Source organism: Lotus japonicus, chromosome 6 (genome assembly GCF_012489685.1).
Source record: "Lotus japonicus ecotype B-129 chromosome 6, LjGifu_v1.2".
Classification (NCBI taxonomy): Eukaryota; Viridiplantae; Streptophyta; class Magnoliopsida; order Fabales; family Fabaceae; genus Lotus; species Lotus japonicus.
In genome coordinates, this window is record NC_080046.1 from 11,752,377 (window position 1) to 11,778,953 (window position 26,577).

At 39.9% G+C, this 26,577-nt stretch overlaps 1 protein-coding gene and 1 long non-coding RNA gene across 8 annotated transcripts; both read right to left on the reverse strand.

The window, feature by feature from the left end:
* Positions 1-6,936: 6,936 nt before the first annotated feature.
* On the reverse strand, positions 6,937-8,691 carry LOC130724912 (uncharacterized). The gene is made up of 5 exons (XM_057576178.1): positions 8,472-8,691; positions 8,275-8,321; positions 8,061-8,126; positions 7,351-7,677; positions 6,937-7,245 (listed from the first exon to the last, which is right to left on the reverse strand). Exons 1-5 carry the CDS (start codon positions 8,689-8,691, stop codon positions 6,937-6,939), a joined length of 969 nt encoding a protein of 322 aa, XP_057432161.1.
* Positions 8,692-12,516: 3,825 nt separating this feature from the next.
* Positions 12,517-17,836, reverse strand: LOC130723939 (uncharacterized). 7 transcript variants are annotated; one of them, XR_009014402.1, is made up of 7 exons: positions 15,434-17,836; positions 15,253-15,307; positions 15,023-15,060; positions 14,844-14,939; positions 14,430-14,492; positions 14,259-14,337; positions 12,517-13,868 (listed from the first exon to the last, which is right to left on the reverse strand). It is a non-coding gene; the product is annotated as an uncharacterized LOC130723939 (long non-coding RNA). The 7 variants fall into 7 exon arrangements; XR_009014404.1 differs by having other exon boundaries at positions 14,468-14,498; XR_009014399.1 differs by having other exon boundaries at positions 14,430-14,498; positions 15,434-17,835.
* Positions 17,837-26,577: the final 8,741 nt, after the last annotated feature.

Below are 26,577 nucleotides of genomic sequence, written 5' to 3' on the forward strand. Positions count from 1 at the left end.
TCAATTTTAAAATCAAAAATCCTCATCAATAATTTTTGGCTCCAAAAATTCGTGCTCCAGCTCCATGATGCCTCAAAAATATTTTCAGAATTAATTTTGATATTAAACCATAGGTTAAAATTATTTAAATGCATTTTATTTAAATAAAACCCCATTTTATTTAAATAAAACCTTCAAAAATAAAACCAAGGAATATTCTCTCCTAGAATATTCTTAAATCATGCCCAGCACCTCCCCATAAGGTGTGGCCCACGAAATCGTCCTTGTCGACTCGATTCGCCAACTTATCGCCCTGGTCGGGCCGATTTTGACCTAAAAGTCGCCGTCGCAGAACCCCAGCAATATTACTGTCAAAGTGCTCATATCGTCGCTATCATCAACGTCTAGAGGTTTCTAGGACTTAATATTGCTTCGAACAATTAATCACCTTTTTAAAAGGTATAATATCACATATAGCACAAGCAATTCACAGAATATTATTTAATATTATTATTAAAATAATATGCCCTAAAACCGGGTCTTACAATACCACCCTCCTTAAAATAGTTTCGTCCTCGAAACTACTATAGAAAGAAACACCACGCCTCCAATGCGCACTCTGATACCTTCCACGAATTTTCAGTCGTCTCAACGCATAGGTTATCGTCCTTTGTCTCATCTTTCTGGTCTTCACGTGACATCTCTAGTTGTCTGGTTCTACATCATTTCCACAAAGGGAATCTGTCTCTCCTTAACGTTCTTTTCATAGTCCAACTCCAACTATCATTCCGATCACCACTTTCCAATATTAAGTTGATCAGGCTCAATATCCAAAAGATGGCAATTAGAAAAATAACTGGTAAGGATGTTCGATTTACTCACATTACATTGTCTATAACCTAGACACTTGTCGTAGAACCTTACGAAACTCTCCCGTAAGAACACGACCTAGACTGCCTCATTACAATCACACAAAAACAACAAAAGTTTAAGTCAAACAGGTGTTATGCTCACGCCGGTACACGCTGGTCGGCGTCCCGTCCAGGTGATCCAGATGCAACATCAACAGCTCAGACACGGGAAAACAAACTTTCCGGACACCGAGGTCAAAGGTTCCATCCACCAAATCCCTCGTTCGGTGGTTCCATCCACCACCTAGCCCTTCGACGGTTCCATCCACCATCTAGTTTGTCCGATTCATGGTTCCATCCACCATATATCATCGTTGGTTCCATCCACCAATCCCGTTTTTCATGATGTTTCCATCCACCATCTTGGTCTGACCAATGGTTCCATCCACCATTCCTGCTCAACTGATGGTTCCATCCACCATCTCATCGATCTGACAGTTCCATCCACCATCCCGATCGATGCACTCCGATCATTGGCTCCATCTGCCATCCTTCCTTAGCTGACGGTTCCTTCCACCATCTCCGCTAAGCGAGGATAATCGAGAGTGTATCACAAACACACAAGACATCACAAAAACTCAGGAAAGACATTGACTCGATCAATGTGCTTTCCCGCTCTATGACTCCATAATGAGCCGTTAAGTTACATAACGCACATTAGGCACAAACAATTCACATAAAATAATACTAAATTTCATTTATTTAAAGGAGTCCGACTCAGTACCCCCCTCTTAAAATAATTTCCTCCTCGAAACTGCCACGGAAATTCACGCCATGCTTCCTCTGCGTATTCTGATACTTCTCGCGATCCGACATACTATTCCTGTATCGACTCCTCAATTGTCTCAACGCATGGGCGACTGCCTTCTTTTGTTGCATCATCGCACAACCAAGTCCTTGGTGAGAAGTATCACAACAAGCTTCATAAGGTTCATCTTCCCATGGCAATGCTGACACCGGTGCAGTCGTCAGATGCTTCTCCAACTCTTGAAAACTAGCTTCGCACTTTTCCGTCTAAGTGAACAGTTGATTCTTTCGAGTAAGTTGTGTCAAGAGTCCCATCAACTTTGAGAAACCTTCCATGAAACGTCGATAGTAGCCAGCCAAACCCACAAGGCTCTTGATGTCCGCAGCAGTCTTTGGTTATTCCCACTAGGAGCGTTCATTCAAACCTCGATCTTTGGTAAGTGGCAACCCTTAGTTAAAGCATACTTTTGCATCTTCCCTGCAGGTGTTGACATATCAATCCAATTTTCCACACTTAAAGCAAGTTACGTCCTTCCATCGAGCTTGGTTCCCTTGGCCACCATGAGATTCATCATTCTAGGTTGCTTCTACCTTTAGTGCTTTGCAATCCCTCATCGGGTGTCCTAGCTTGTTGTAGTCCCAACAGTTGGCCCACAATGAATTTCGTAAGGATCGCTTGCCAATGGCCTAAGCCAACTGTGTGTTAGATGGATCGTGTCGTGGAGGTATCTTTCAACTTTCACGAGTTCCTCATCTAAGTTTATAGTCCACAAAACACCCAATAAGGCTAAGGACTCCAAGGGTTCAACATCACGACAATGATGCTCCAGACAATCTCACAAGTCAAGCAAACATCTTAGCAAACAGTTTCTACCCAACTCTCTCGAACACGACTCTTAGGGACCACTAACCCAAAGCTCTGGTTTTCTCAACCAAAGCTCTGATACCACAATGTAACGCCCCGATTTCTCGAGGGTCACTTTAGTAAATTTTTCCAAAAACGTGAGTAAATTTTTGTCGAAATAAAACCTTTGAATGATAATAAATAAAAGATAGACTGAATGCTGAATAAACTTTATTTTATTAAATAGACCAAGGCTTTTTCTTTATTACATCAGGACTCAATGAAGGAAACTAGTGCTTTCAACCTTTCTTAAGCTCATCCACATACACGATGGCTTTAAGAAGGTATCGAGCCCTAAAACAACACTCGACCTCACCCCCAGTACAGACTCAATTATCCCACTCAATACCCGACTCATAGGCCGCGTGCCCTCCAAGGCCTCCAACGCTCGCATCATATCGTCTCGCATCCTCTACTCTCGCTAGTCCCATAGCTGAACCATCGGTCGCGCGGTCGATGTCTCGAGCCTTGCCGTCGTCCACATCAAGCAGGTGCATGGCCGCATCTCGACTGATCACACGCATGCTTGTTGTCTAGGCGTTAAGCGCCCCAAACAACAAACAGCAAACAAGCAAGGGTCAACTTCTAACACACACATATCATAAGTAGGGTATACTACCCTATCAATCACAAGTTCTTCTCTAAGCTAACATTCACAAATAGGGGAACTATATCAAGCTCTAAGTTGCACAAGTATGGGGAAACTATCTCATAATTCTAAGTTATTGTCAGTCAATGCTTGTGCATATGCATGCAGACGCTTTGGATATCCATAAGCCAATCCCTCATGGAAAGGCAGGACGAACACGACTCCACGATCGGGGTTGGACACCTCCAACACACCGCTGCCCAACAGCTTGACGATCGGGGTTGGACCTCTCCAACGCACTGCCGTTTCACGTTCGTCCTTTGTTCAGGTCCATCCCCTGAACGTCACCACTGACTAGCCCAGTCCAGGTCACCAGCCGTGGCCAACCAAGCCCAGTTCAGGTCACTTGGCCCACAAATTCATGCCATGCAAGTCAGTCATCATCACTAGGCCCTAAGCCCATCACGTTCATCTCACATGAACAAAATATCGTAACATAGTAACTTGCATGCATATCAATAAAAGTAGCTAACATCCTAGGCATATAGGCATGTTCATAATAACACTAGCTAACATTTATTGCATCATCATCATATAACATATCTAGCACATATATCATCGATAGTCCTAGTATCATGCTTTCTAACAATCACAATCAGTCATAGCCGAAGTGCCCTTACCTCAAAGGTACGCTTTCCTAGAAGTCTCGGGTTGCTCCTTGAAGCTAGGTCTACACTTGGAAATTTCCTACCAACGAACGGACAGAGTAACGTTACTAATCGGACAATCGAATCGATCATAAGCCCATCCCCTTGTCATTTGTGGTTGCATGTGTAAACTCCATAGGAAAGCTAGGAACCGATGCAACGGGATGAGATATCCTGTCACTTGCATGGCAAAGTGTAAGGCAACGAGCAGCTTGGTTCTAAAGGTCATGATCCGTGTATAGTGGGCGACCTTCAGGTGTCAGTCCATACCATACATGCTGAACGCGCATAGCCTACATTATTAATAACAGAGTGAGGATGTTACGTGCATATATGAATAAAGAAGTAAAAATATCACAACAACTTAAATATAATAACCATTTGCCCTCTTGTTGCAGCCGCACGCGTCAACCAACGAACGGAATACTTGTCGTACCAAATCATGTACTCATCATTTGGCTCAACAAGAGTATTAGTCTCGGGTTGGTTAGCCAACCTCTGGTGCCTCTCCGACCACAGCTGTATAAAACCACGCATGTTATGTACCCAATCCTGCTTTTCCTTCCCTTTCAGAGAAATATCATGCATTTCATTAAGTTGAGACGGTGCATCCGGTACAGGTTGAAACATCCCGAATTGTTGCATAACTCGATCCGGTTGATGCCGCTCTGAAACGTGATAGAGTACCATTGACACCACAGTTCTCCATAAATGCATGTTTTCTCGACAACGTTCCGGAAGCCCATTGAGAACACGATCAGAGTACGGCTTCCACACAAACTACATACACAAGAAGGATAAGAATTTAAATGAAAATAAAGATAAGCAAAGTACGACATCCACACAAGCTACTCACGTCATTAGAACTCAAATCGTCTAATTTGGTGCGCCACCACTCGATTTGCTTCTTTGCCCACTTTATTGGTTTTTCCGGGTCCGGGTCCCTCCATCTGTTTAATATATAAAAAATGAATGAACCGTAAAGTTTGAATTTAAGGAAATGAAATTAGCAACGAAATTTATTATTTAAATTATGTGCATACCTTGCCGCGAGTGGGAGGCCACGGTGCAACCTCGGTGGATCCGGGCCGATTCCTGGAATCCTTAGCCATGCCCACACTTGTATCAAATAAGCACAGCCGCCAATGTCTGTACGTGAATCACCGGTTGCATAGCACAACTCATGATAGAGAAGTGCTAGTACGGCTGAACCCCAACTATACTTTGCGGTCTCCTCAAAGTCTCGTAAGAGAATGAGATATCTAAGAGGGACATGTGAACCGGTGTGGTCACAGAGTAAGAAAGTACCAATTAGTCGCAAGATGTATGCTCTTGCAGCATACATAATTTGTATCGGGTCGGCACCGGCTAGATTATGAAAATTAAATTGCGCAGCTAGCCAAACCAACTTCAAGCCACCTCCTTTGATAGCACTGGCGGGTGGCACCACTCCGAGCAAGTCCTCTACAAGCTCAGACCAATCACACCATGTAACTCCGGTGACAGGATTCCCATCAATGGGTAAGCCAAGATGAACAACAACATCTAGCAGAGTGATAGTACACTCTCCGAACGGCATATGGAACGTGTGTGTCTCAGGCCTCCATTGCTCCACCATAGCCGATATTAAAACTTTGTCAAGTTTCAGAGATCCAGCTAAGGCGGCTTCGTAAAATCCAGCTTGACGAAGGTGGCCTTCAATTTCAGCGGGAATAAAATCTCGAAAATCCCGATATTTTCTCACTTTCAGAATTCTATTTATTTGGTTCCACGCACCAATAGACACATGTTTACCTTCTTTTTGCAAATACAACACACTTTCATTCCTCGGACCCAATTTGACCACTTCTTGGTCGGCCATTTAGCTTGAGAGAGATTGAAGATGAATGAAATTGAACAAAAGGAAGAGGTTGTGATGAGAGTTGAGGTTGTGATGAGAGTGGAGGTTGTGGCGGTCTATTTATAGGGGTTCCAGACCGCCACTATTAGGCAATGCAATTCGCAACAAATGTTGCGAGACCCTGTCCATCAATTGCATGCATGCCTCATGTCAATCAATTGCATGCATGCATGCCTCATTTCTGACACCTCGTGGGATTCGCAAGCTTTCTTGCGACACCAATGTCACCGGGTCAAAAGCTCATCTCCCCACGCCCTGCCACCCTGCAACTACCACCATCATTCACCATCATTTCCAACTCAACTTTTCAGTAAAACTTTTCAGAGTACATTGAACTAGCAAGTTTTCTTGCGAATCCCACTATCTGACGACCATCATATCCAATCACCCTGCAACCCATCATTCAACCATCATTTCCCAATCAGTCAGACTTACTTTTTCAGAAATAATACATGGGTTCCGCGAGTTTTGTTGCGGAACCATACTACCCCATACACCTCAGCGCCAACGTGTCCAAAAGTACCCCATCTTGCTAAATATTTTTTTTGTAGCCCTTTTTGCTAATTAAAAATATTTTTTTAATTATTCAGAAAAAAAAATTCTAAATTTAGGGTTAGGGGATGGTGCCCCCAATTCAAGATAAGGAAAATTGTCGGGTTCAAAGAGCATTTACAAAAGACTTACACAAGACTCTATCATGCTCTACCTATGAAGCACGGACACACCTAGACAGTGTTGTGTCCGAGTGTCTGACACGCGGACACAGACACGACACTGATACGTGTGTCCGACACGTGTGAGACGTGTTTGAATAAAAAATTATTTTTTTCAAGTTCAAACACAGCTTGGACATTTAGTCGACACATCTTTGTCACTAGACACATGTAAAGTGACACTTTTAGTGTTATTCATTTTAATTTTTTTATTTATTTCTGAAAAAAATTAACTAGATTTTTTTTTTAGATAAGCAAAACTTGTATTAAAAGGAGGTACAAGGGGTACCCCAACCCTTAATACAACAAGATAGAAACAGTAATAGAGTACAAAAAACAAAAGAAAAAAGCTAAACCAGCAAAAGAGAGCAGCAGTTGAAGAAGTTAGCCAAGAGTCCACCAGGCTAGAGAACAAACGCACACCACCAACCTGCCTCCCAAAAACAGATGCATCAACCAGACAAAGAAGAGAGCTGGACAATCCACTTATAATCCATGAATGCAAAGCAAAGGATTAGTATACCAAGCATAGAATGAATAAGAGACCTCCTTGACCTTTACTTTAGCCCACGCCCAGGATTGTTTTTTGACCAATTCCATAATATTTTCATGATTGAAAAGGCCACCCTTGAAAACAATTGAGTTCCTAGCCAGCCATAAATTCCAAACAGTGGCAAACCACACAGTCAAAGCAACACGTCTTTGTGAATTATTCCAGCCAATTTTGAAGCCAATGAAATGATCCCGCGGGGAAGAGGCAATAATAGGATCCACCCCAAGCCACCTAAAAACCAACTGTCATATTAAAGACGAGAAAGGGCACACAAACAGCAAATGCCAGCTAGATTCCAAGCTGATATGGCAGAAACTACAAGTAGCTTGATTTGGTGCTGCAAAAACTTGACGTTTAAGTAAATTCTCCCGACTTGCAATCCTGTCCAACAAGAGCCTCCAGGAAAAAGCTTTAATATTCGAAGGGGCCAATGACTTCCAAACCTCTGAAAGAGCATGATCCTGCGTCGGTAAGAGTGGATCCTGCATAAAAGAATATGCAGAACTAACCGAGTAAACACCATCACTACTAGGCAACCAAGACCAACGATCAAAAGCACCTTCAACAAGCTGAACACTGCTAATATCAGACAGCAAAGACTCAAACCATTGCAGCTCCCTACCCAGCAGGGGACGCCTCCAAAGGAAATCCCAATACCACACACCATCAATCCACTTACCGCAATCAGATACAGTGTTCGATTTCAATTTTGAAAGATTGTACAAGCGGTAGTCTTACTACGAAAACACCCACGACTTGACCAATCCTCAAGCCAAAAATTAGTGCAGTTACTCATTTGAACTATTTTACGGGAGCCCATATCCAACCAGTTCAGGTCATCAAAGCAGCAAGATTTTTGGATATCCCGCCACCACGCAGATTCCATTGGAAATGAGTGACCTGCGTTTTTAGCTTGGATAACCCTGCACCACAAGCTATTAGGGTCAGAACGTCATTTCCACAACCACTTCCCAAGCAACGCCTTATTGAATAGAGACAAATCTTTAATACCCAAGCCCCCAACATCTTTGGGTTTGCAAATAGACGACCAACTTACCCAAGCAATTTTTTTATCTTCTTCCCCACCACCCCAAAGAAAGTCTCTCATTATCTTATTACAAACCTGTACCACACAAGCAGGGATTTTGAAAAAAGATAAAAAGAATAGAGGGAGGGCGGAGAGTACACTCTGAATAAGACAAATACGCCCCCCCGAAAGAAATAGTCTTTCGCCTCCAGCTCGTAAGCCTGCTCCTGAACTTAGAAATAACTGGATCCCAAGTTTGTAAGCGGTCAGCCCATGCTCCAACAGGAATACCTAGATACACAAAAGGGATACTCATCAATTTACAGTGCAGAAAAGAAGCAAAACGCTAAGCAGTACCCGAATACAGAGCTATGGTAGCTAACTTGCTTTTATGAAAGTTCGCTTTAAGCCCAGAAATTAATTCAAAACAGCGAAGAATACCTTTCATTACCACCACATTCTGGAATGAGGCCTCCCCCATGAAGATAGTGTCGTCAGCGAACTGAAGGAGAGAGATCTCACATGAGCCACTCGTCCCCACCTTGTAACCACTAAATTCTCCCAATTTTACAGCATTCATGAATAAACCATTAAGACCCTCAGAAACAATGAGAAATAAAAACGGGGCAAGCATATCACCCTGTCGTAGGCCTCGTTCCATTATGAATTCCTTGGTCGGACTACCATTAACCAGGATCGACACCGAAGCAGATTCCAAGCAAGATCGAATCCAAAGGATCCATTTATCATTGAACTTCATACGCTTCATCATATACAGTAAAAAACTCACTCGACAGAATCATATGCTTTTTCATAGTCCACTTTAAAAATCAGTGATGAGCGTTTCCGAATCTGAGCATCATGTACAACCTCATTCACATTTGCAACGCTGTCAAGCAAATGGCGACCTCCAATAAAAGCAAATTGACGCTCGTCGATCAACTTCCCAATTACTGATTTCAGCCTCAAAGCAAGCAATTTTGACACCACCTTGTACATACAACCAATCAAAGATATGGGCTGAATTCATTCAAATGTTGGGGAGAACTAACCTTTGGAATGAGGGCAATGAACGACGCGTTGCAGCCCTTTGGCCAAGCACCCCGACAGTGAAAGTCTTTAACCACTCTTGCGAAGTCACCCTTCAAAACTGGCCAAATTTTTTGGATGAATTTGAAGTTAAATCCGTCCGGACCGGGGCTCTTATCTCCACCACAATCCCAAACCGTAGAGTGAATCTCTTCATCAGAAAAAACAGATGTCAAAGAGGGACTATCAATAGCAGAAAGAGAATTAAATTCAACCCCATCTAGTCGCGGTCGCGGACCAACTACCGACTTGAATTTTGTTTCAAAAAAGCTTTTTACTGCCTCCTTGACGCGCACCGGATGCTCCTTCCACACTCCATCAATTACTAGGCCCACAACATAATTAGCACGCCTCTTCCAGTTGATTGTGGAGTGAAAAAAGCTGGTATTTTGATCCCCTTCCGCGATCCATTTCGACCGGGACTTCTGGCAAATTAAAGCAACGACTCATTGAGATGAAGGACTTGCCAAAATTCTGCAGACAGCTGCCTATACTGATCTTGTTCAACAGATGATAAACCCCCCACTGCCGCCTTAGAATCCAGATCATTGATTTTCAAAACCAAAGAATCCCTCCTGCTTTTCAAGTTTCCAAATTCCTCTTTATTCCACTTATTCAGAGCCAACCGAAGACCCTTCAATTTTTCTTTGAGGACATACGCCCCCCATCCTTGTATACGCAAGCCAGTCCAAGATTTCTCAACCACAGTATGTAGATTAGGATCAGTTAGCCAACAGTTTAACACCCGAAACGGTTTAGGGCCCCAATCATCAAACGATTGTCTCAACAGTAACGGGCAGTGATCAGAAATACCACGGTTCAAAACCAGCTGAGAACAATTAGACCAGATCTCACACCATTGATTAATAATGTCAGTTCCACCATTGACATGCCTGAGCACATCACCAGTCCCTGATTCATCTCTGCATTGACATCCCTGGTTCATCAATAGTTTAACTCTCTTAGAAGGAGGAGAATGCTACTAGATTAAGTTAAATCATTTTTAGAGTTTATGTTTTTCAATAATGATGGCGGTCAAGGAGGAGGAGAGAACCATTTGATAGAATAACTCTTTTTTAATGGAGATAGAGTGCTTAACTTGCAAAATAAGGCTTCTTAGTATTTTTTGTGTGAAGCTCATTGACATAAGATTGAAGTTTTAAGTTATTCATAGTAACGAGATTAACTTGTGTTTTAACTTTAGGCAGGTTGTATATAAACTTTAACTTGTCTCATGCTCTTTTAATTTTATGAACATATTATCTTTTTTTTTTTAATCTAATTTTTTCTATTTTTTAATATATATATATATATATATATATATATATATATATATATTAGTCGTTCCCTACTTTTTGGGTTATAGTTGTGTCATTGTTCTTGCCCGTGTCCGTGTCCAAGTTTGTGCTTCATATTGCTCGACTGGACCAACCTTTAATTTATATTGTTTTGAATTATTTAAAATATTATAAGAAAACAAATTGTTACTCTTAAGAAGATTGGTGTAGTAAAACATTAAAACTTCTTAAAATTTATTAAAATAGTCATGTGATTTTTTAAAACTTTTTTAATAAGTTATATATGACATTTTTAAATGGTCTTATGAGTATCATATGACTATTAAAGAATTGGCTTAATTCCAGTTTGGGCCCCTGATGTTTCACAAATGAGCGGTCTGCATCCCCTGTGTTTAAAATGTGCGGTCAAACTCCCTCATGTTTCTAAAACGGTCGATTAAAGCCCTTCCGTCCATCTCCGTCAGTTGACCAAACGGAAATGCTGACGTGTCACTTATTTAATTCATAAAATATAGGCTACTAATTGGTGACGGAAATAATCCGTCACAAAATCCTTCACCCAATACCTCTCACTCTCTTTTCTCCTCTCCCTAACAACACCATCTTCTTCATTTACCTTCTGCCTAACGCTATTCTTCTTCCTTGTCGTCGTCTTCCATCCCACCACCACCACCACCAATCCCATCACCACCAAAATCCTAACCTGCAAACTGAACCACACCCAACAACCACACACTCACCCCACCCGCAGAGAACCTCTTCCTCTTTTTTCCCCCAACAACCCCACCCCCAGCAAACTGAGCCGCGACCACCCATAAACCCAACCCCACCCCAGTAAACACCACAACCCAGAGATGAAGGAGGAAAAGGTGTGACAGAAATAGATCGGAGTCATAGCTGCTGAACGAGATCCAGCCCATGGTGTATGGTGGGTGGGTGAGGGCTTCTGGGTTTTTGGGGGGTTGGTGGGTCTCTTTCTCCTATTCTTATTCTTGTTCTGATTTTTCTAGATTTCAGGGTGTATGATTTTGTGGGTTGGCTGTTGTATTTGGGGGTTTGAAGATGGAGCTTTGGTTGGGGGCGATGGTGAGGGTGGGTTGCAATGGTATTTTGATTGGTGAGGGGTTTCTGGATTTTTGAGGGGTTGGTTTTTGGGATTTGGTGGTTGGGGGCGATGGTGGTGGTGGGCTCGATGGGATTTTGATCGGTGGGGGTGGGTTTCGATGGAGTGAGTTTTGGGGATGGGGTGGGGTGAGTTCTGGGTTCTGGGTGGGGATGGGTTGCTGATGGGTTGCATTTTGAAGATGATGATGAATAATTGAATAATTTTTGCCTCCTCAAATCCTTCTTCTCATCTGAATTTGGGTTGAAAAGCTTAAAGCTTTCAACTTTTTTTCTCATTAAACAAGGGTCAGATCTGGTGGTTGGGGGTGATGCTTCTGAAATCTGGGTTTTGAAAGATGTTGAAGATGAAAAAGAGAAGGACACAGAACATGACACACAAAGCTGCTGGGGAGGAGCCTTTGCCTGAGGAAGATCCTTCAAACCCCATTTTCAAGCCACTACCTGAGCCATCACGGTTGGAGAATTTCCTCATAACAAACCAAATTTCTAACTACTGCAACCAATTTCCGTTTGGTCAACAGACGGAAGCTAACGGAAGGGCTTCGTTAGCACAGTTTTGTAACAAAGGGGAGCTTGACCGCAACTTTTATACACGGGGGGTGCGGATCGCCCATTCTTGAAACATCAGGGGCCCAAACTGGAATTAAGCCTAAAGAATTTTAATGTTGACCTTAATAAACGGTTATGATTCTTTACTATGTTGGGTGGTGTCTAAGGTGCAATAGTGCGTAGGTCACCCATGCCATACATGTTAGAGTCAATGGGATCATGCCTGTTATTTAGTTTTTATCATTTTTTATTTTTTTTTTGAAAATGAAAATTTATTGAATATGAACCAAACATGATACAAAAGTTCTCATGATAGAGTGCCAGACTAATCATCCTCTCAAGCATGACTAACTAACAAACGCAAAGTTGGCAAATAACATTCTAAGAGAGTGTCTCATTAAAACCTTGCAAGGCAAAACCCAGTGAGAAAAAAACCATACATCCCTCTTAAGAAACCAATTTGCACACCTAATAAAAGGCCTCATCCAAAAACAATTCCAATCCCAGATACATGTAAACAACCACAATCAGCACAGCAAGGCCTGAATTTAATTCACTAGTGCAAATGCAAAGCCACAGCAGCTCAACAAAACAGCACCAGCAGCCAAAACTCACAACAGAAACAGCAGCAAAATTCCACTGCACTTATTCCACAGCAAGCGAGGTAGGCACAATAGCTTTTAATCATTAAAACATCATCCAGCAACTTACAAATATATATAGACAAGGCTCTCAGTTATATATAATTGTAAGCATCTTGTTAAGCATCCTTCCCTTGACCAAAATAGTTATAGTCCACGCACAGCAAGCAACTTTTGCATGACAAAATACCTATCCATACTCCTCAACTCAACAAACAATAAAACTTCACGAGTAGCCTAGATGGTCATTCAAGCTTATATAACTTAGACCTGCAAAACCCACAACAGATTAGTCACAAAAACACCCTTCACTCCATCATCAACACGCACCACCCTCCCCAATCCCAGCAAGTCACACCTAATCCCCGACACAGCACCTTAACCACACCAACACCACCTTCAATTTTCAGGCCACCACCCAAAGAGGATCAGTTCTGTCACACGCAGACTTTGCTAAATCATCAGCTTGTTCATTAGCCTCCCGAAAAACATGCACAATACTGACACAATGCCCCTCCGCCCTCAGCAAATTAATCAAATTCAGATATCCTTCCGCCACAAAGTCATCAGTCCTCCCGCTGCATGAATAGCTGGAACACTACGTAATTCCAACCTTGCAGCCCGAAAGCAACCACCCAATAACTTCTCTTGATCTTCCTTCAACTTTGTCTCTTGTAACAAAATAACTTCCGGGTGTACCTGATTAATAGCCACCATCACAGCTTTTGTTTTCTCAGCACGCCCCAAACCCCAGACAATCCATGTCACTCCCACCCCTGTCATCCCCTACTGCTGCTTCCCCAGTTGAATTTGATGAATCAAACTCTGCACAAAAACCTCTTCCTCACAGTCAAAAATTAAACCCGCATTTTGACACCGAATCAATGCTCTTCTAGCTTGAGTCTTTACTCCCTCCTCTGAATGTATATCAGCATGTACCAAAGACCTTTGTTTACCTTCTGACCTCAGCCTCCTCATCTCTGGGCAAACTGCATTTTTCCTTGGCCTCCCATGCTGACGTTTGGGTGTTACTTCCCGCACGCACGAATTATGCTTCCGTGGTCTACCTCTTGGTCTCCTCACGTTAATGGCCTCCTCAACGTGTGCAAATGTATAACCTGTGAATCAATTATAACCTGCATTGGAATGTAGAATTTGAATCAAAACAAAGTTCATCAAAGCTACCATAAGCTAGAGCTAATCCAAAACTAGGCCTAAACATTTAAGACATAATCAAGACTTGAATAACATACTTGGATTCTCATGGACATAATCAATCATTCTAAACCCCATCATGTACTAGTAAAAAAGCCACTCTGCACTACTGTCTCTCATTGCAAAGAGGTTTGTTATTCCTTCCCTCAAATTGGTTTCTGCCAAAACTTTCACTATGCACAGGTTTGGATAAACTTTTCAACAACTACTTATAGAAAAAAAATATATATGAGATATTCCCTGTTCAACATTTTAGATGGGTACACAAAAGAGCATATCAAATATAGCACTGCTGTAAATCATGATATTACCTGGAAACCAGTAACTTTTTGTGATGGGATTTCTTCTTGTCTTGCAGATTGATCAGATTTTTCTAGTGCAATTCATTTTCTGAACACAATATAAGAAAAAATATGATAATCAGTGATCGCACAATCATCATAATGGATTATAGATGGATAAACAGTTGTAAAGAAAAAAACCTAAAATGGTGTCGGGTGTATTAAATAATGGCATCTACCTTTGTATGAACCAACTAGTGCACTCTGCAACTACAAAATAAATAATAACAAAGATGGGTTTTAAAGAGCTTTTATATCTCATATCATAAGAATTTATGCAGATACTTAGTTGAATTTATGAAAATGGCTCATAACCTACCTAGTACCTATATATTAAGCATCTTATATTAACTTAAGAATAAGCTCTGCATATATGTTTTTTTAAGCTTATTTTCTCAAATAATCTTACGAATAACCACTAATAACATATGTACTTATTGGCATAAGTGTTTGATTGAGTTGTTTATCCAAATGCACCTCAAGTATCTATGTACTACCTCGAGTATCTATAAACTAGAAATAAAAGATACATGAATAGTAGTAAGGGGTATGTACCGAGGCAGACAGGACATGTAGGCTGTTCAGTTGAGCTAGCACTGGGTGGCCTAAACATTTAAGTTGAAACAGATAGGAGTGGACAACATACCATAACTGATAAAAAAAGACAACAACTATTTTAAGGAATGAAATTGAAAGAGAAGGGAAAAATGAAAGCGAAGATAGATATTAGATACCCGCAAAATCAGTGAATTTAACAAAACTGGTACCCAATCTGCAAAATTATATTAAATATGAGTGTCAGGTAGGTAAACACCCTCTATATTAGAGTATATGTAGTCACATGCTGACATGGCATTGCTGACATGTCAATCTGTAACAGAATTAGTTAGTAGCTGTAACAGAATCTCTCTCTTAGTAACAGCTTGCTACGCAAGCTTCACTCAATCTCTATAAATAGCATTACGTTTTGACATCAAGACGATGCACATCTTTTGTATGGACTCTTTTGTCAGATATCCCTGAAACATGACACTTTTTAAGTTTAAGTATGAGGAGTGAAAGGGATTATTATGAATGATAGTAAATAGTAAATTGAAGCACCAAAAGAAACTACACTGCAATTCTGCTAAGATGAAAGAAGTTACCTTGAGGCTTGAGCTGACTCTGGCATGAACTTCTTCAAAAGGCACCTGGACGGGAATGAAAGGAATACGGATGAAGCAACCAAAAAACTGATATACTATAGGTACTAATTTAAGTCAAGTGAGGAGGATGAAGAAGGACAACATGATGCAGTAGCTGATTTTGAGTCAAGTGTTTTAGTATACTAATGTCATCCTGTAGCTGCTGATAAAAAAAATAAAAGGCAGGAAAGCATCTACAAGATAAGTACTCAACAAGCCACCGCAAAAACAAAATTGTTGATATAGTAATTGCTCTATTCTTCAACTGTATCATTGTTGATATTAGTGCAGAATTCAATAGTCAGATTAACCTTAGAGGTGGAAAAGTGCACTCTACAAGATAAGTACATAAAAGGAAAACACTAGAAGTATCACTGAGCTTTCAGGAATGAGATAAGAGTGACTAGTGTTGCCAAAGAAACATCAATGCTGAAAAAGAGAAGAAAAACCTGACATTTGGCTTCAATAGAAACCCCAATCTTTGCATTACTGCAACATTAAAGCTTTTGAAGCATTGAATTTACATGTAGAGCTACACACAAAAACACAAGATTGAATGAAACATATAATTGCTCCGGCGGCGGACAATCAGAAGCAACATAAAAACCTTTCACACCTAACATTAACTGATACTATAGCTAATATGTACCCTACACTTGATTACCATGAAATTCCCCAAGTATATGAAACCCTTAACCAAGCCACAATAGAAGATGTGAAGAAGAAAATTACCTTGAAAACGCAGGGCTTTATATAACGTGTCAGGGAAATCGGTTTCCATACCTACCAGGGTAATGGATTCCCCTTATTTTCTGTCCAAGGCTAACAAACACAACACGTTGTTGACCTGTTGAGAGGAGAAAAACACGTTTGGACCAGTAACCGATTTCCAGAAGAGGAAACCGATTTCCAATAGTTACTGGAATGGCTGAAAATGTGTGCTAACACCCACAAAATAATGGTAATCGATTTCCATAAGGTTCTGTACAAAAAAAAAATAAAGCTACTTCTAAAAACCCTAGAAAAGTGATTTTCAAAATAAAACTACCTCTACAAAGTGATTTTGCTCACAAGGTTTACACTTTACATGAGGATGAAGGACAAAGGGGGTGGGTTTTGATGTGTATACGTACACCATAAGGATCAGGTCTTTTTGTAGAACTAGTTGTGGCCTATTGCACTGTGGTTGCAATTTCAATGAGTTTGGCCTACCTCTGCTTTTGGGTTTTAGTATAAGTACTTTGTTTTGATCCCTCAGTTTTATATGAACTGCAAATTGTATTAGTTAAATTCACAATCAACCTCTAATCTATATCTTCATAAATAGACCAACTATCCTAAGTGACTATAAATGAATGCTGATATTTCACCCAGAAGACTAAGGTTCTCCTAGGAATTCATATTGACCCCTTCAAAGTTTAGCTGGCATAATTTCACTGAATGTGGTCTTTAATTTATTGTTGATGTTAGAGTTAACTTTACGACTTTTATTCATTTTAAAAATTACAGCCTGAATGTGATGAAGAACAGCAGAAAGCAAAGAGCTCCGGCAGTGAAACGGAGAATGAGGTTTTGGTGTGGGCATGTGACAGAATAAACCCTACTCTCTCAATTGGTGACCATGGTGTTTCTTCTTCCGTTGATGTCCCTAGAAGCTCTCATGAAGGTGGCGTTGCTGCTTCTGTGTCTAGTAACCGGTTTGCAGTTCTCATGAGGAAGGTGAATTCTGCAGCAGCATCCGTTTCGGCGAGTGAAGAGTCCAGGCAGCCAAGTGCTTCAGAGTTACGTCACGCCGTGCGTCTTCGAAATCTGTCTCTTTGTTCTTCTATTCCGGATTCTGCATTGCGTGCTTTTCATAGAGCTGTGTGGGTGGGGAGTGATGGGAATGAGGAGGAAGTTATCAGTATGTTAGTTGGCCTGGAGCAACGGGATGCACTAGGGACTCGACCCCTTCAAATCTCTGGTGCTGATGTTGGGGTGAATGGTAATCAATGAAGATTCTTTCATTTAATGTAAGGGGGTTGGGAGGTTCGGCAAAAAGAAGGGTTATTAGGGAGTTGGTGGGTCAAAATCAGATTGAGATGCTTTGTCTTCAAGAAACAAAAAATCAGAATATTGATCGTCGAGTTTGTAGTCAGGTGTGGGGTGATTCAGATTTTGAGTGGCGAGTCGTTCAAGCTGTTAATAGAGGAGGAGGGTTGCTTTGTGTGTGGAAGAAAAATTTGTTTGTTTTGGAGGATTGTGTGGAAAGTCCTAGTTTCACTAGGTTGATTGGGTGGTGGGGAGAACCCCAGAAGAAATGTGTAATTGTAAATATTTATGCAGCTTGTACTGGTGTTCAAAAGAGGGTTATGTGGTGTAAATTAGTAGAGTGGCGGCGGAGATGTACTCTAGATGCTTGGTGTGTCGCGGGAGATTTTAATGCTGTTAGATATGTGGAGGAAAGGGTGGGAAGCTCGGAGGGGCAGAATTCACAAAGGAGAGAAATGCAAGATTTTAATGAGTTTATTGCTGACATGGAGCTCATGGATATTCCGCTGGCAGGTAGGAAGTTTACATGGCGACGACCAAACAACCAAGCGCAAAGTCGTTTAGATAGATTTTTGATCTCTTCTAAATGGAATGTGATGTGGCCTGCCTGTTCTCAAGTGGTTTTGAATAGAGATATTTCAGATCATAGTCCTCTTCTCATGTGTCAAACTTTCCAAGATTGGGGGCCAAAACCGTTTCGGGTGCTTAACTGTTGGTTGCAGGATCATAGGCTAAGCTCTGTTGTGGAAAATTCGTGGAAAGAGATTATGGTACAAGGATGGGGAATGTAAGTGCTTAAAGAAAAATTAAAAGGCCTGAAGAACAACTTAAAGCTGTGGAACAGAGAAGTCTTTGGGAATCTGAGAACTAGAAGGGAAGAGGCAGTTAGAAGGATAAATGAATTGGATGCAAAAGAGGAGGATGGGGTGTTGTCTCAGGCAGAGTTGGCTGCAAGAAAGGAGTATCTCACTGAATTTTGGAATGTCTTGAAACTTCATGAATCTTTACTGTGTCAGAAAGCTAGGTCTCGCTGGATTTTGGAGGGGGATCAAAATACGAGTTATTTTCATGCCACTATTAACTGGAAGAGGCGTTCAAATTCACTTGTGGGCCTTATGATTGATGGGGCTTAGGAGGAGAACACAAGTAAAATAAAAGAAGAGGTACGAAGGTTTTTTGAGCTTAAATTTCAATCTGATGGCTGGTCTCGGCCAAATCTTGATGGGGTGTGTTTTAATTCTTTGTCGGAAGCGGATAATAAAGTTCTGGTTGATCCTTTTGATGAGGAGGAAATTACATAAGCAGTCTGAGCTTGCGGGGGTGATAAGAGCCCGGGCCCGGATGAGTTTAATTTTTGGTTTATTCAAAAGTTTTGGGCTGTCATGAAAGAGGACTTTGTTAGAATGGTAAGAGAATTCTGGTTGAAAGGTGCTTGGACAAGGGGGAGTAATGCTTCGTTTATAGCTTTAATCCCCAAGGTTAATTCTCCTCAAAGTTTGAATGAGTTCCGACCAATTTCTTTGATTGGTTGTGTTTATAAGGCGGTCTCTAAGCTGTTAGCAAGCCGCCTAAAGCTGGTACTTGGTAAGGTGATTGATGAGCGACAGTTTGCATTCCTTGGGGGAAGAAATATGTTGGACAGTGTTGTGGTGGTAAATGAGATTGTCCATGAGGCTAAGTCTTGGACAAAGCCGACTGTTTTTTTCAAAGTAGATTTTGAGAAGGCCTATGATTCTGTACAGTGGGAGTTCTTGATTTATATGATGAGAAGGATGAATTTTTGTGAAAGGTGGATAGGATGGCTAAGAGGGTGCCTGGAGTCCGCATCTGTATCAGTTCTGGTTAACGGGAGTCCTTGCAAGGAATTCATAATGGAGAAAGGCCTCAGGCAAGGTGACCCAATAGCTCCATTTCTTTTTCTTATTGTGGTTGAAGGCTTAAATGGGTTGTTTATGAGTGCCGTAAAGCAGGGCAAGTTTACTGGGTTTACAGTTGGGGGGTCTAGTTCAGTTATTGTTTCTCTGCTTTAGTTTGCTGATGATACTGTGTTTCTGGAGGAGGCAACGTTGGAGAATATAATAGCTATTAAATGTGTATTACGGTGCTTTGAGTTAATTTCTGGGTTGAAGGTCAATTTTAACAAAAGTAAATTAGCATCTGTAGCTGTTGAGGAGAGTTGATGACCCGGGATTTAAGGCTATTTTCCTGATTTATTTGCATGTAGTTTAATATAGTTTTTAGGATATTTAGGTCATTTTATGATACTTTAGGCTTAGTTCATGCATTTTAATGTTTTCATTTAGTTTTAGTATTTTTCTATATTCTTTATGTTATTTTTATAGATTTCATTAGGATTTAATCAAGTTATTTGAATTCGGTATCTTACTCTATCTTCTAGTTAATCTCTATTATTGGTTTTTAATTATTTTCCTTTATTACTATTGTTATTTTAGGAGAAGATGTGGAATCAATGAGCAAATCAAGGGAGAGAGCCAAGAATCTCGAAGTCTGGAGCAATCTGGATTTCTTTGCGCTGATTTTGCGCCAATTTCCTCTTGCATCTCGCGCATTTACGCGAAGGAATTAGCTTCTGAAATATTTTGCGCCAGTTTTGCGCGTGATCCTTCACATAATTCGCGCATTTGCGCGAAATGACAGCCAGACTCTATTTAAGTGCGTTTTTAACTTATTTTATGAATCTTTTCACGTTGAAACATTTGGAGAGACCTTTGGAGGCAGAGCTCTGAGTTCTTTAGGATCCCTTACAGGTTTCTATTGTAATTTTGATGTTTTGCTACCTTTTTCTTGAATTGTTTCCTATGACTATGAGGAACTAATCCTCTCTTGTACTGAGGATAAGATGTAGTTTTCTCTAAACTATGTTTTGATACGTTTCAGTTATATATGAATGGTTAATTTAGTTCATGAATTTCTTCTTTACTTTTATTGAATCCAATCGCGAAAGAGTTTCATGCTATCGTTTGCACAATTGAGAAATTGGTAGATGATAGGGATCTAGGAAGAAATTGAATAAGGGTCTCTACGCCTTAGGGATAAGGGTAGCAATTTATTTGTGTTTGCCTGAACATGAAATTGAATCTCTAGTTAATTAGGATTAGGTACTAAGGAATTAGCTATCACTAATTAACTAGAAAGGGTGCTTGACTAAGGGATTAGCAAGTAAACATATAGGCTTAGCACCAGGAACAGATTTAACTAATTTCATATATAATTGTAGCGGGTAGAAACATAGCAAGGGTAAACGAAATCAATTCCCCGGTGCGCTTTTCTCTAAGTGATTTCAAATCAGTAATTATCTTTTCCACGTTTTCTTGCTACTTCGTTCTATCAACCAACTAAACCCTCTTTTAATTTTGCTTTTCGTCCTTACAACGAGAATTTGGTAACATTAGGAAGTAAACTATCACAATCCTTGAGGTTCGATAAATTAAAACCCCGGGCGAAACTGTACACTTGCAGTTTTGCACATCAAGAGTATTGTCCAAAGCTTTACTGCCCTTTTGCATTGTAAGAGGATGGCTATCCCCTTTGTGTATTTGGGCATTCCTGTGGGAAGTCGTTCAAAGTTACAGAGGACTTGGGAGCCGGTTATACATAAATTTAAAGCTAAACTTGCTGCTTGGAAGTTGAAGACAGTTTCTTTTGGAGGCCGTATTTGTCTGATTCAGTGTGTGATGTCAGCATTGCCACTGTTTTTCCTCTCTTATTTCAGGTTGCCAAAGACGGTGGAGAGGATCTGTACTAGCATCATGAGAGATTTCCTGTGGGGCAGGGGGAGTGAATCGAGGAAAATTCCTTGGGTTAGCTGGTCAACAGTTTGCAGAGCAAAGGAGGCCGGAGGCTTGGAATTAAAGATTTGTCTTTGTTTAATAAATCTTTATTGGGAAAGTGGAGGTGGCGTTTTGTTACGGAGTCGGACAATCTTTGGTGTCGGGTTATTAAAGCAAAGTATATGGGTAGCAAGCCATTGAAGGAATCAGAGTGGTGGAAGGATGTTGTTTCTTCTAGCTGTGATGATAATGGTGACTGGTTTGAGCTTGGGGCTCAGAAATCAATCCGGGATGGGAGTGCTACAAAGTTTTGGCTTGAAAATTTGGATGGTAGGGGTCAGCTGCGTGATCGGTATCCTAGACTGTTTAATTTGTCCAGGATGAAGTATGCTTTTGTAAAAGATTGTGGGGAGTGGAGCCATGGGGTGTGGCGGTGGAGGTTTAGATGGAGGAGGGGGTTAGGAGGAAGGGAGCAACAATGGCTTAATTCCATGGTGGATGAGATTAATTGCATCAATCTCTCTCAAGGTGTTCCGGATAAATAGAGTTGGCTCCCAAGTTCAGACGGAGTTTTTACTGTTAACTCTTTTTACTCGTTTTTGCAGGTACTTGATGTGGTGAGTCTGAATCCGGCTTTTAGTCGGGTTTGGCAGTCCATTGCTCCTACCAATGTGAAGGCATTTTTATGGAGACTTTTGCTGGATAGAATTCCTAGTAATCAGAACTTGTGGAAGCGTAAGGTGATTCCTATTGAAGAGGATGTTGTTTGTAAGCTGTGTCGTTCGGATATGGAGACAACAACTCATCTTGCTTTTCAATGTCCGATCTCACTGGATTTGTGGTGGGGATGCTACCGCTGGATTGGAGTTCAAACGATTCTTCCAAAATCACCTCGTGATCATCTGTTTCAGTTTGAGTTTGGTTGGAATAAGAATCAAAAAAGAGGGGCTCTCTCAATTTGGCTTGTTGTAATTTGGTCCATTTGGTTGGTGCGAAATTCGGTTGTATTCAGGGGTGGTGAGTATGATTTTTCTTCTGTTATGGATCTTATCAAGTGGAGGTCTTGGCACTGGAATAAATAAAAAATGAGTGGATTTTCTTACTCATTGTTTGAGTGGTCTTCTAATCCAATTTTGTGTTTAGAAGGCTTGTAGATCGTTGCTTTGCTGCTGTTTGTTATGGTGGGATTAGTTGGTTCTTGTTTTCTCTTTTGGTTTTTTTTTGGCTGGTAGTAGAAGGTTCTGTCATGTAATAGGAGTGTTCTTTGTTTCACATAGGGTTGATTGTTTTGGTGGGTGAGTTGTAGGTGGTATCATCACGCAGACTTAACTGGTTTAGTTGGGTTTGTGTTTTTCTTTTTCTTTTTTCTTTTGCATTTTTTGATTTGTTTTGTACTATCGGTTGAGTACCCCTTGTACTCCCATTAATGTATTTTTTGCCTATCTAAAAAAAACTCTCTCTTTTTTTTTGGTTGTTTAATTTCTACATTTTCTTTTTTGACCGGAAATTTGCTTCCATTGATTTTATATAAGGATGGTAATGGGTTGGGTACCCGTGTTTCCAAAAATTACCCGTACCAGTTCTCATACCCGCGTGGGTAGCAACTTAAATGCTCGTCTCCGTACCCTCTGGGTACCTATTTGCCCGTACACTTGTCTATTACCCACAATTTAGCTAACTAAAATATATTTTTCACTATTTTTGTTAATAAAAAACAAAAATGCAACTAAAATTTTAAATAAAAAACACTAAAAAAAATACAAAAGATTATTCAAATACTTAACAAATAAAATCATTCAAATTCAACTAAGCATATTTTTTTAGAAGGAATAAACGAAAAAGATTTAACTTTAAATTTATAATATAGCCCTAAAGTTGTAGGTTAATCACTTACAAATTTTAAAAATAAGTTAGAGTAAATTAGCTATGATTATGAATACCTTAAATACTCACCTATTTTTTTAAAAAAGAGTAAGTTGGAAAGCTATAGCTTAAGTTGATTTGTTCATATATTACCAAATAATAGTAATAATAATAATATGTGTGTGCGGATATGGGGCGAGTTGGGTACTATAGTACCCATACCCGCACCCATACCCACTAATTTTTGCGTATAATTACCCATACCCAGCCCCATGTCCATCTAGCAGGTTTTTACCCTACCAATAGTGGGTATTTTTTGCGGGTACCCTATGGGTCCAAGACTCGTTGTCATCCCTACTTTTATATCTACGGCTGGCTGGCTACACTCTCTTCCTTTTACTGAATATGAATCATATACTTTTTCTTCTGTCTTTAAAATTGATTGGAGATTATGTGAATGGAATGAAACGATACCAGGGTATTAATTTATATTGTTTTTTTACATAAATTTAGGTTTAGGGGATGGTGCCCCAATTTAAGATAAGAAAAATTGTCCGATTCAAAAAGCATTTACAAAAGACTTACACAAGACTCTATCATGCTCTACCTATGAAGCATGGACACACCTAGACCGTGTTGTGTCAGCGTGTTGGACTCGCGGAGGCACGGACACGACACCGACACGCGTGCGACGCGTGTCCAACATGTGTGAGACGTATCCGAATAATATTTTTTTCAAGTTCAGACACGGCTTGGACATTTAGTCGACACACCTTTATCGCTAGAGTGCTAGACACATGTAAAGGGACACTTTTGGTGTTATTCATTTTTAAATTTTTTTTTTAATTTAACTAGATAGTTTAACTCTCTTAGAAGGAGGAGAATGCTACTAGATCAAGTTAAATCATTTTTAGAGATTATGTTTTTCAATGATGATGATGGTCAAGAAGGAGGAGAGAGCCACTAGATAGAATAACTCTCTTTTTTAATGGAGATAAAGTGCTTAACTTGCAAAATAAGGCTTCTTAGTATTTTTGTGTGAAGATCATCGACATAAGATTGAAGTTTTAAGTTTTTCATAGTAACAATATTAACTTGGATTTTAACTTTGGAAAGGTTGTATATAAATTTTAACTTGCCTCATGTTCTTTTAATTATATGAACATATTATCTTGTTGCTTTTTTTTAAATATAATTTTTTCCTATTTTTTAATATATATATATATATATATATATATATATCAGTCGTGTCCGACCGTACTCTACTTTTTGGGTTATAGTTGTGTCGTCGTTTCCGCGCGTGTCTGTGTCCAAGTCTGTGCTTCATAATGCTCGACTGGACCAACCTTTAATTTATATTGTTTTGAATTATTTAAAATATTATAAGAAAACAAATTTTTGCTCTTAAGAAGATTGGTATATTAAAACATTAAACTTTTTAAAATTTATTAAAAAGTCATTTTATTTTTTAAAACGTTTTAAATAATTTATATATGACATTTTTAAATGGTCTTACGATACCATATGACTATTAAAATATTTTAATCTTTACCTTAATTATTAAATTTAACGGTCATGATTTTTTAATGTTAAATAGTCATAATTCTTAATATACATGATGCATGTCTTATTAAAAAAAAATCTATATTGATTAAAGAAGGAACATGTACAAAACCCTCCTAAAAAAGAAAGCATGGTCAAGCAAGAAAATAAAGCCCCGAAGAAAATACACCCAAGTCAAGCACAAAGACATAGGGAAAGCAAGAAATAACAAAAAAAAGACCCAAAAGAAACCCGCCAAAAGAGCCCTTTGATCCGCAACTGAAACTGAATAGAACAAACCACGTTCGAATCAACCTTCTACTCTTCCTCTGCGAGACCTTACATGATCCACAAGACCTAAATTGGCCACTTCCTTTGTGCCTTCAAGAACCACACCAAGCCTACATTTTTTGTCATAAAAACACGATTGTATGAATTCCCTGACAATAGCTAGAAGCATAAGCAAGAACTTCAACCCACACTCGAGTGATTAAGTCCCGCGTCGCTTTTACCTCCCAATTTTCATCCTCCCTTAGCTTTCTGATATGCTTTTCCATCTCGCACACATCAAATAGAAGACTTGCTCCAATTGCCTTTCACTTGACTCACTTTCTCAATCTCTGTGCAGAGTCTGAGTAGCTTTATGAAAACTTCTTCCTCGATAGCTATGTATAGAATATTTGTCCAATCAATGGAGACAGATATTCACCAATCCCATCAGGCAGCATGGATGTTTTCATAACAATAAGATGCAACATGTACTCTGATAACAATTTGTTTCCTCCTCTAAAACTTGAACCCCTTCCCCTATATGTTTCCTCTTCAAATGAGACAGAGTTATAACATAGATATGTTGCAATATGTCATAGAAGAATGCTTTTCAGAACTTTGTCACCCCTACAATCACAAAATCTCTTCTTCCGTGATGGCCTTCTTTATCTTATTTGTAAAGTGCTGAAAGATAATTCCCTTCAGATTAGGATTAACAATCTTGCAGTTATGTCATTGTGTTTGTACTTCTCATACGACAGCCAAACACCTTTAATCAATAGAGAAAGACAACAGTACTTGCATGCTTTCCTTTCAAACATAAAGGAAACTAATTTTTCCTTTCAAGAGTAGGAGAGGGAACTTTCAGTTTGTTGAACAAGATTCAGAAGTGTAAAGAACAAGATTTGAAGACATCGCAAGCAAGCTTTTGAGCTCATAATTCAGAAAGGTCTATCAACACCATCTGCTTCAAGAAGAGAGAATCTTCAATACTTTCAATCACTTAATCTCTCATGCATTTGAACATAAAGTATACTCCTAGAGTCAAATCTCATCCTCAACACTTTATGATTCACGAACTTAAACCTCTCTACTATCACTCTTGTATAAAGAGATCTTTGTAGAAGCAAATGATCTTGAAAAAGATCGTTTGAGGAGAAGTCCTTAGAATACCTGTAGGAGAAGTCCTTAGAATACTTGTTGGTAGAAGTCATGGAGAATACTTGTTGGGAGAAGTCCTGGAGAATACTTGTTAGGAGAAGCCTTTGATACTTGATTAGTGAAATCTTGGTATAGCCAAGGACTGGATGTAGCCTTATTGTTCTAGGGGTGAACCAGGATAAAATGAGTGTGTGTCTTCTGTTCACTACCCTGCTTGATTATTCGCTGCACCAAATGATCTCGAAAAACTAGTTGAAATTGTTAATCGTTTGGAAAACAAAAGTTTTAAATGACACAATTTAACCCCCCCCTCCTTTCTTGTGCTTTTTCTACACATCTCAAACACACAACTAAACTGAAAATTGAAGTATATAAGGTCAATAGTGACCAAAGTTATTGCCTGAAAGGAGTTATAGCAAGTTTGGTGACTCTAATCAATGCAGCTTT

Bases quoted from the DNA above. Each gene is read 5' to 3' on its own strand.
- LOC130724912 (XM_057576178.1), bottom strand. From the start codon at position 8,691: ATGGAACGAGGCCTACGACAGGGTGATATGCTTGCCCCGTTTTTATTT. The intron at 8,322-8,471 runs GTATTCTTCGCT...TTGTGTATCTAG, and splicing joins GAATGTGGTGGTAATGAAAG to GTATTCCTGTTGGAGCATGG. The intron at 7,246-7,350 runs GTTTTTGCAGCA...TTAATATGACAG, and splicing joins AGAATTTACTTAAACGTCAA to TTGGTTTTTAGGTGGCTTGG.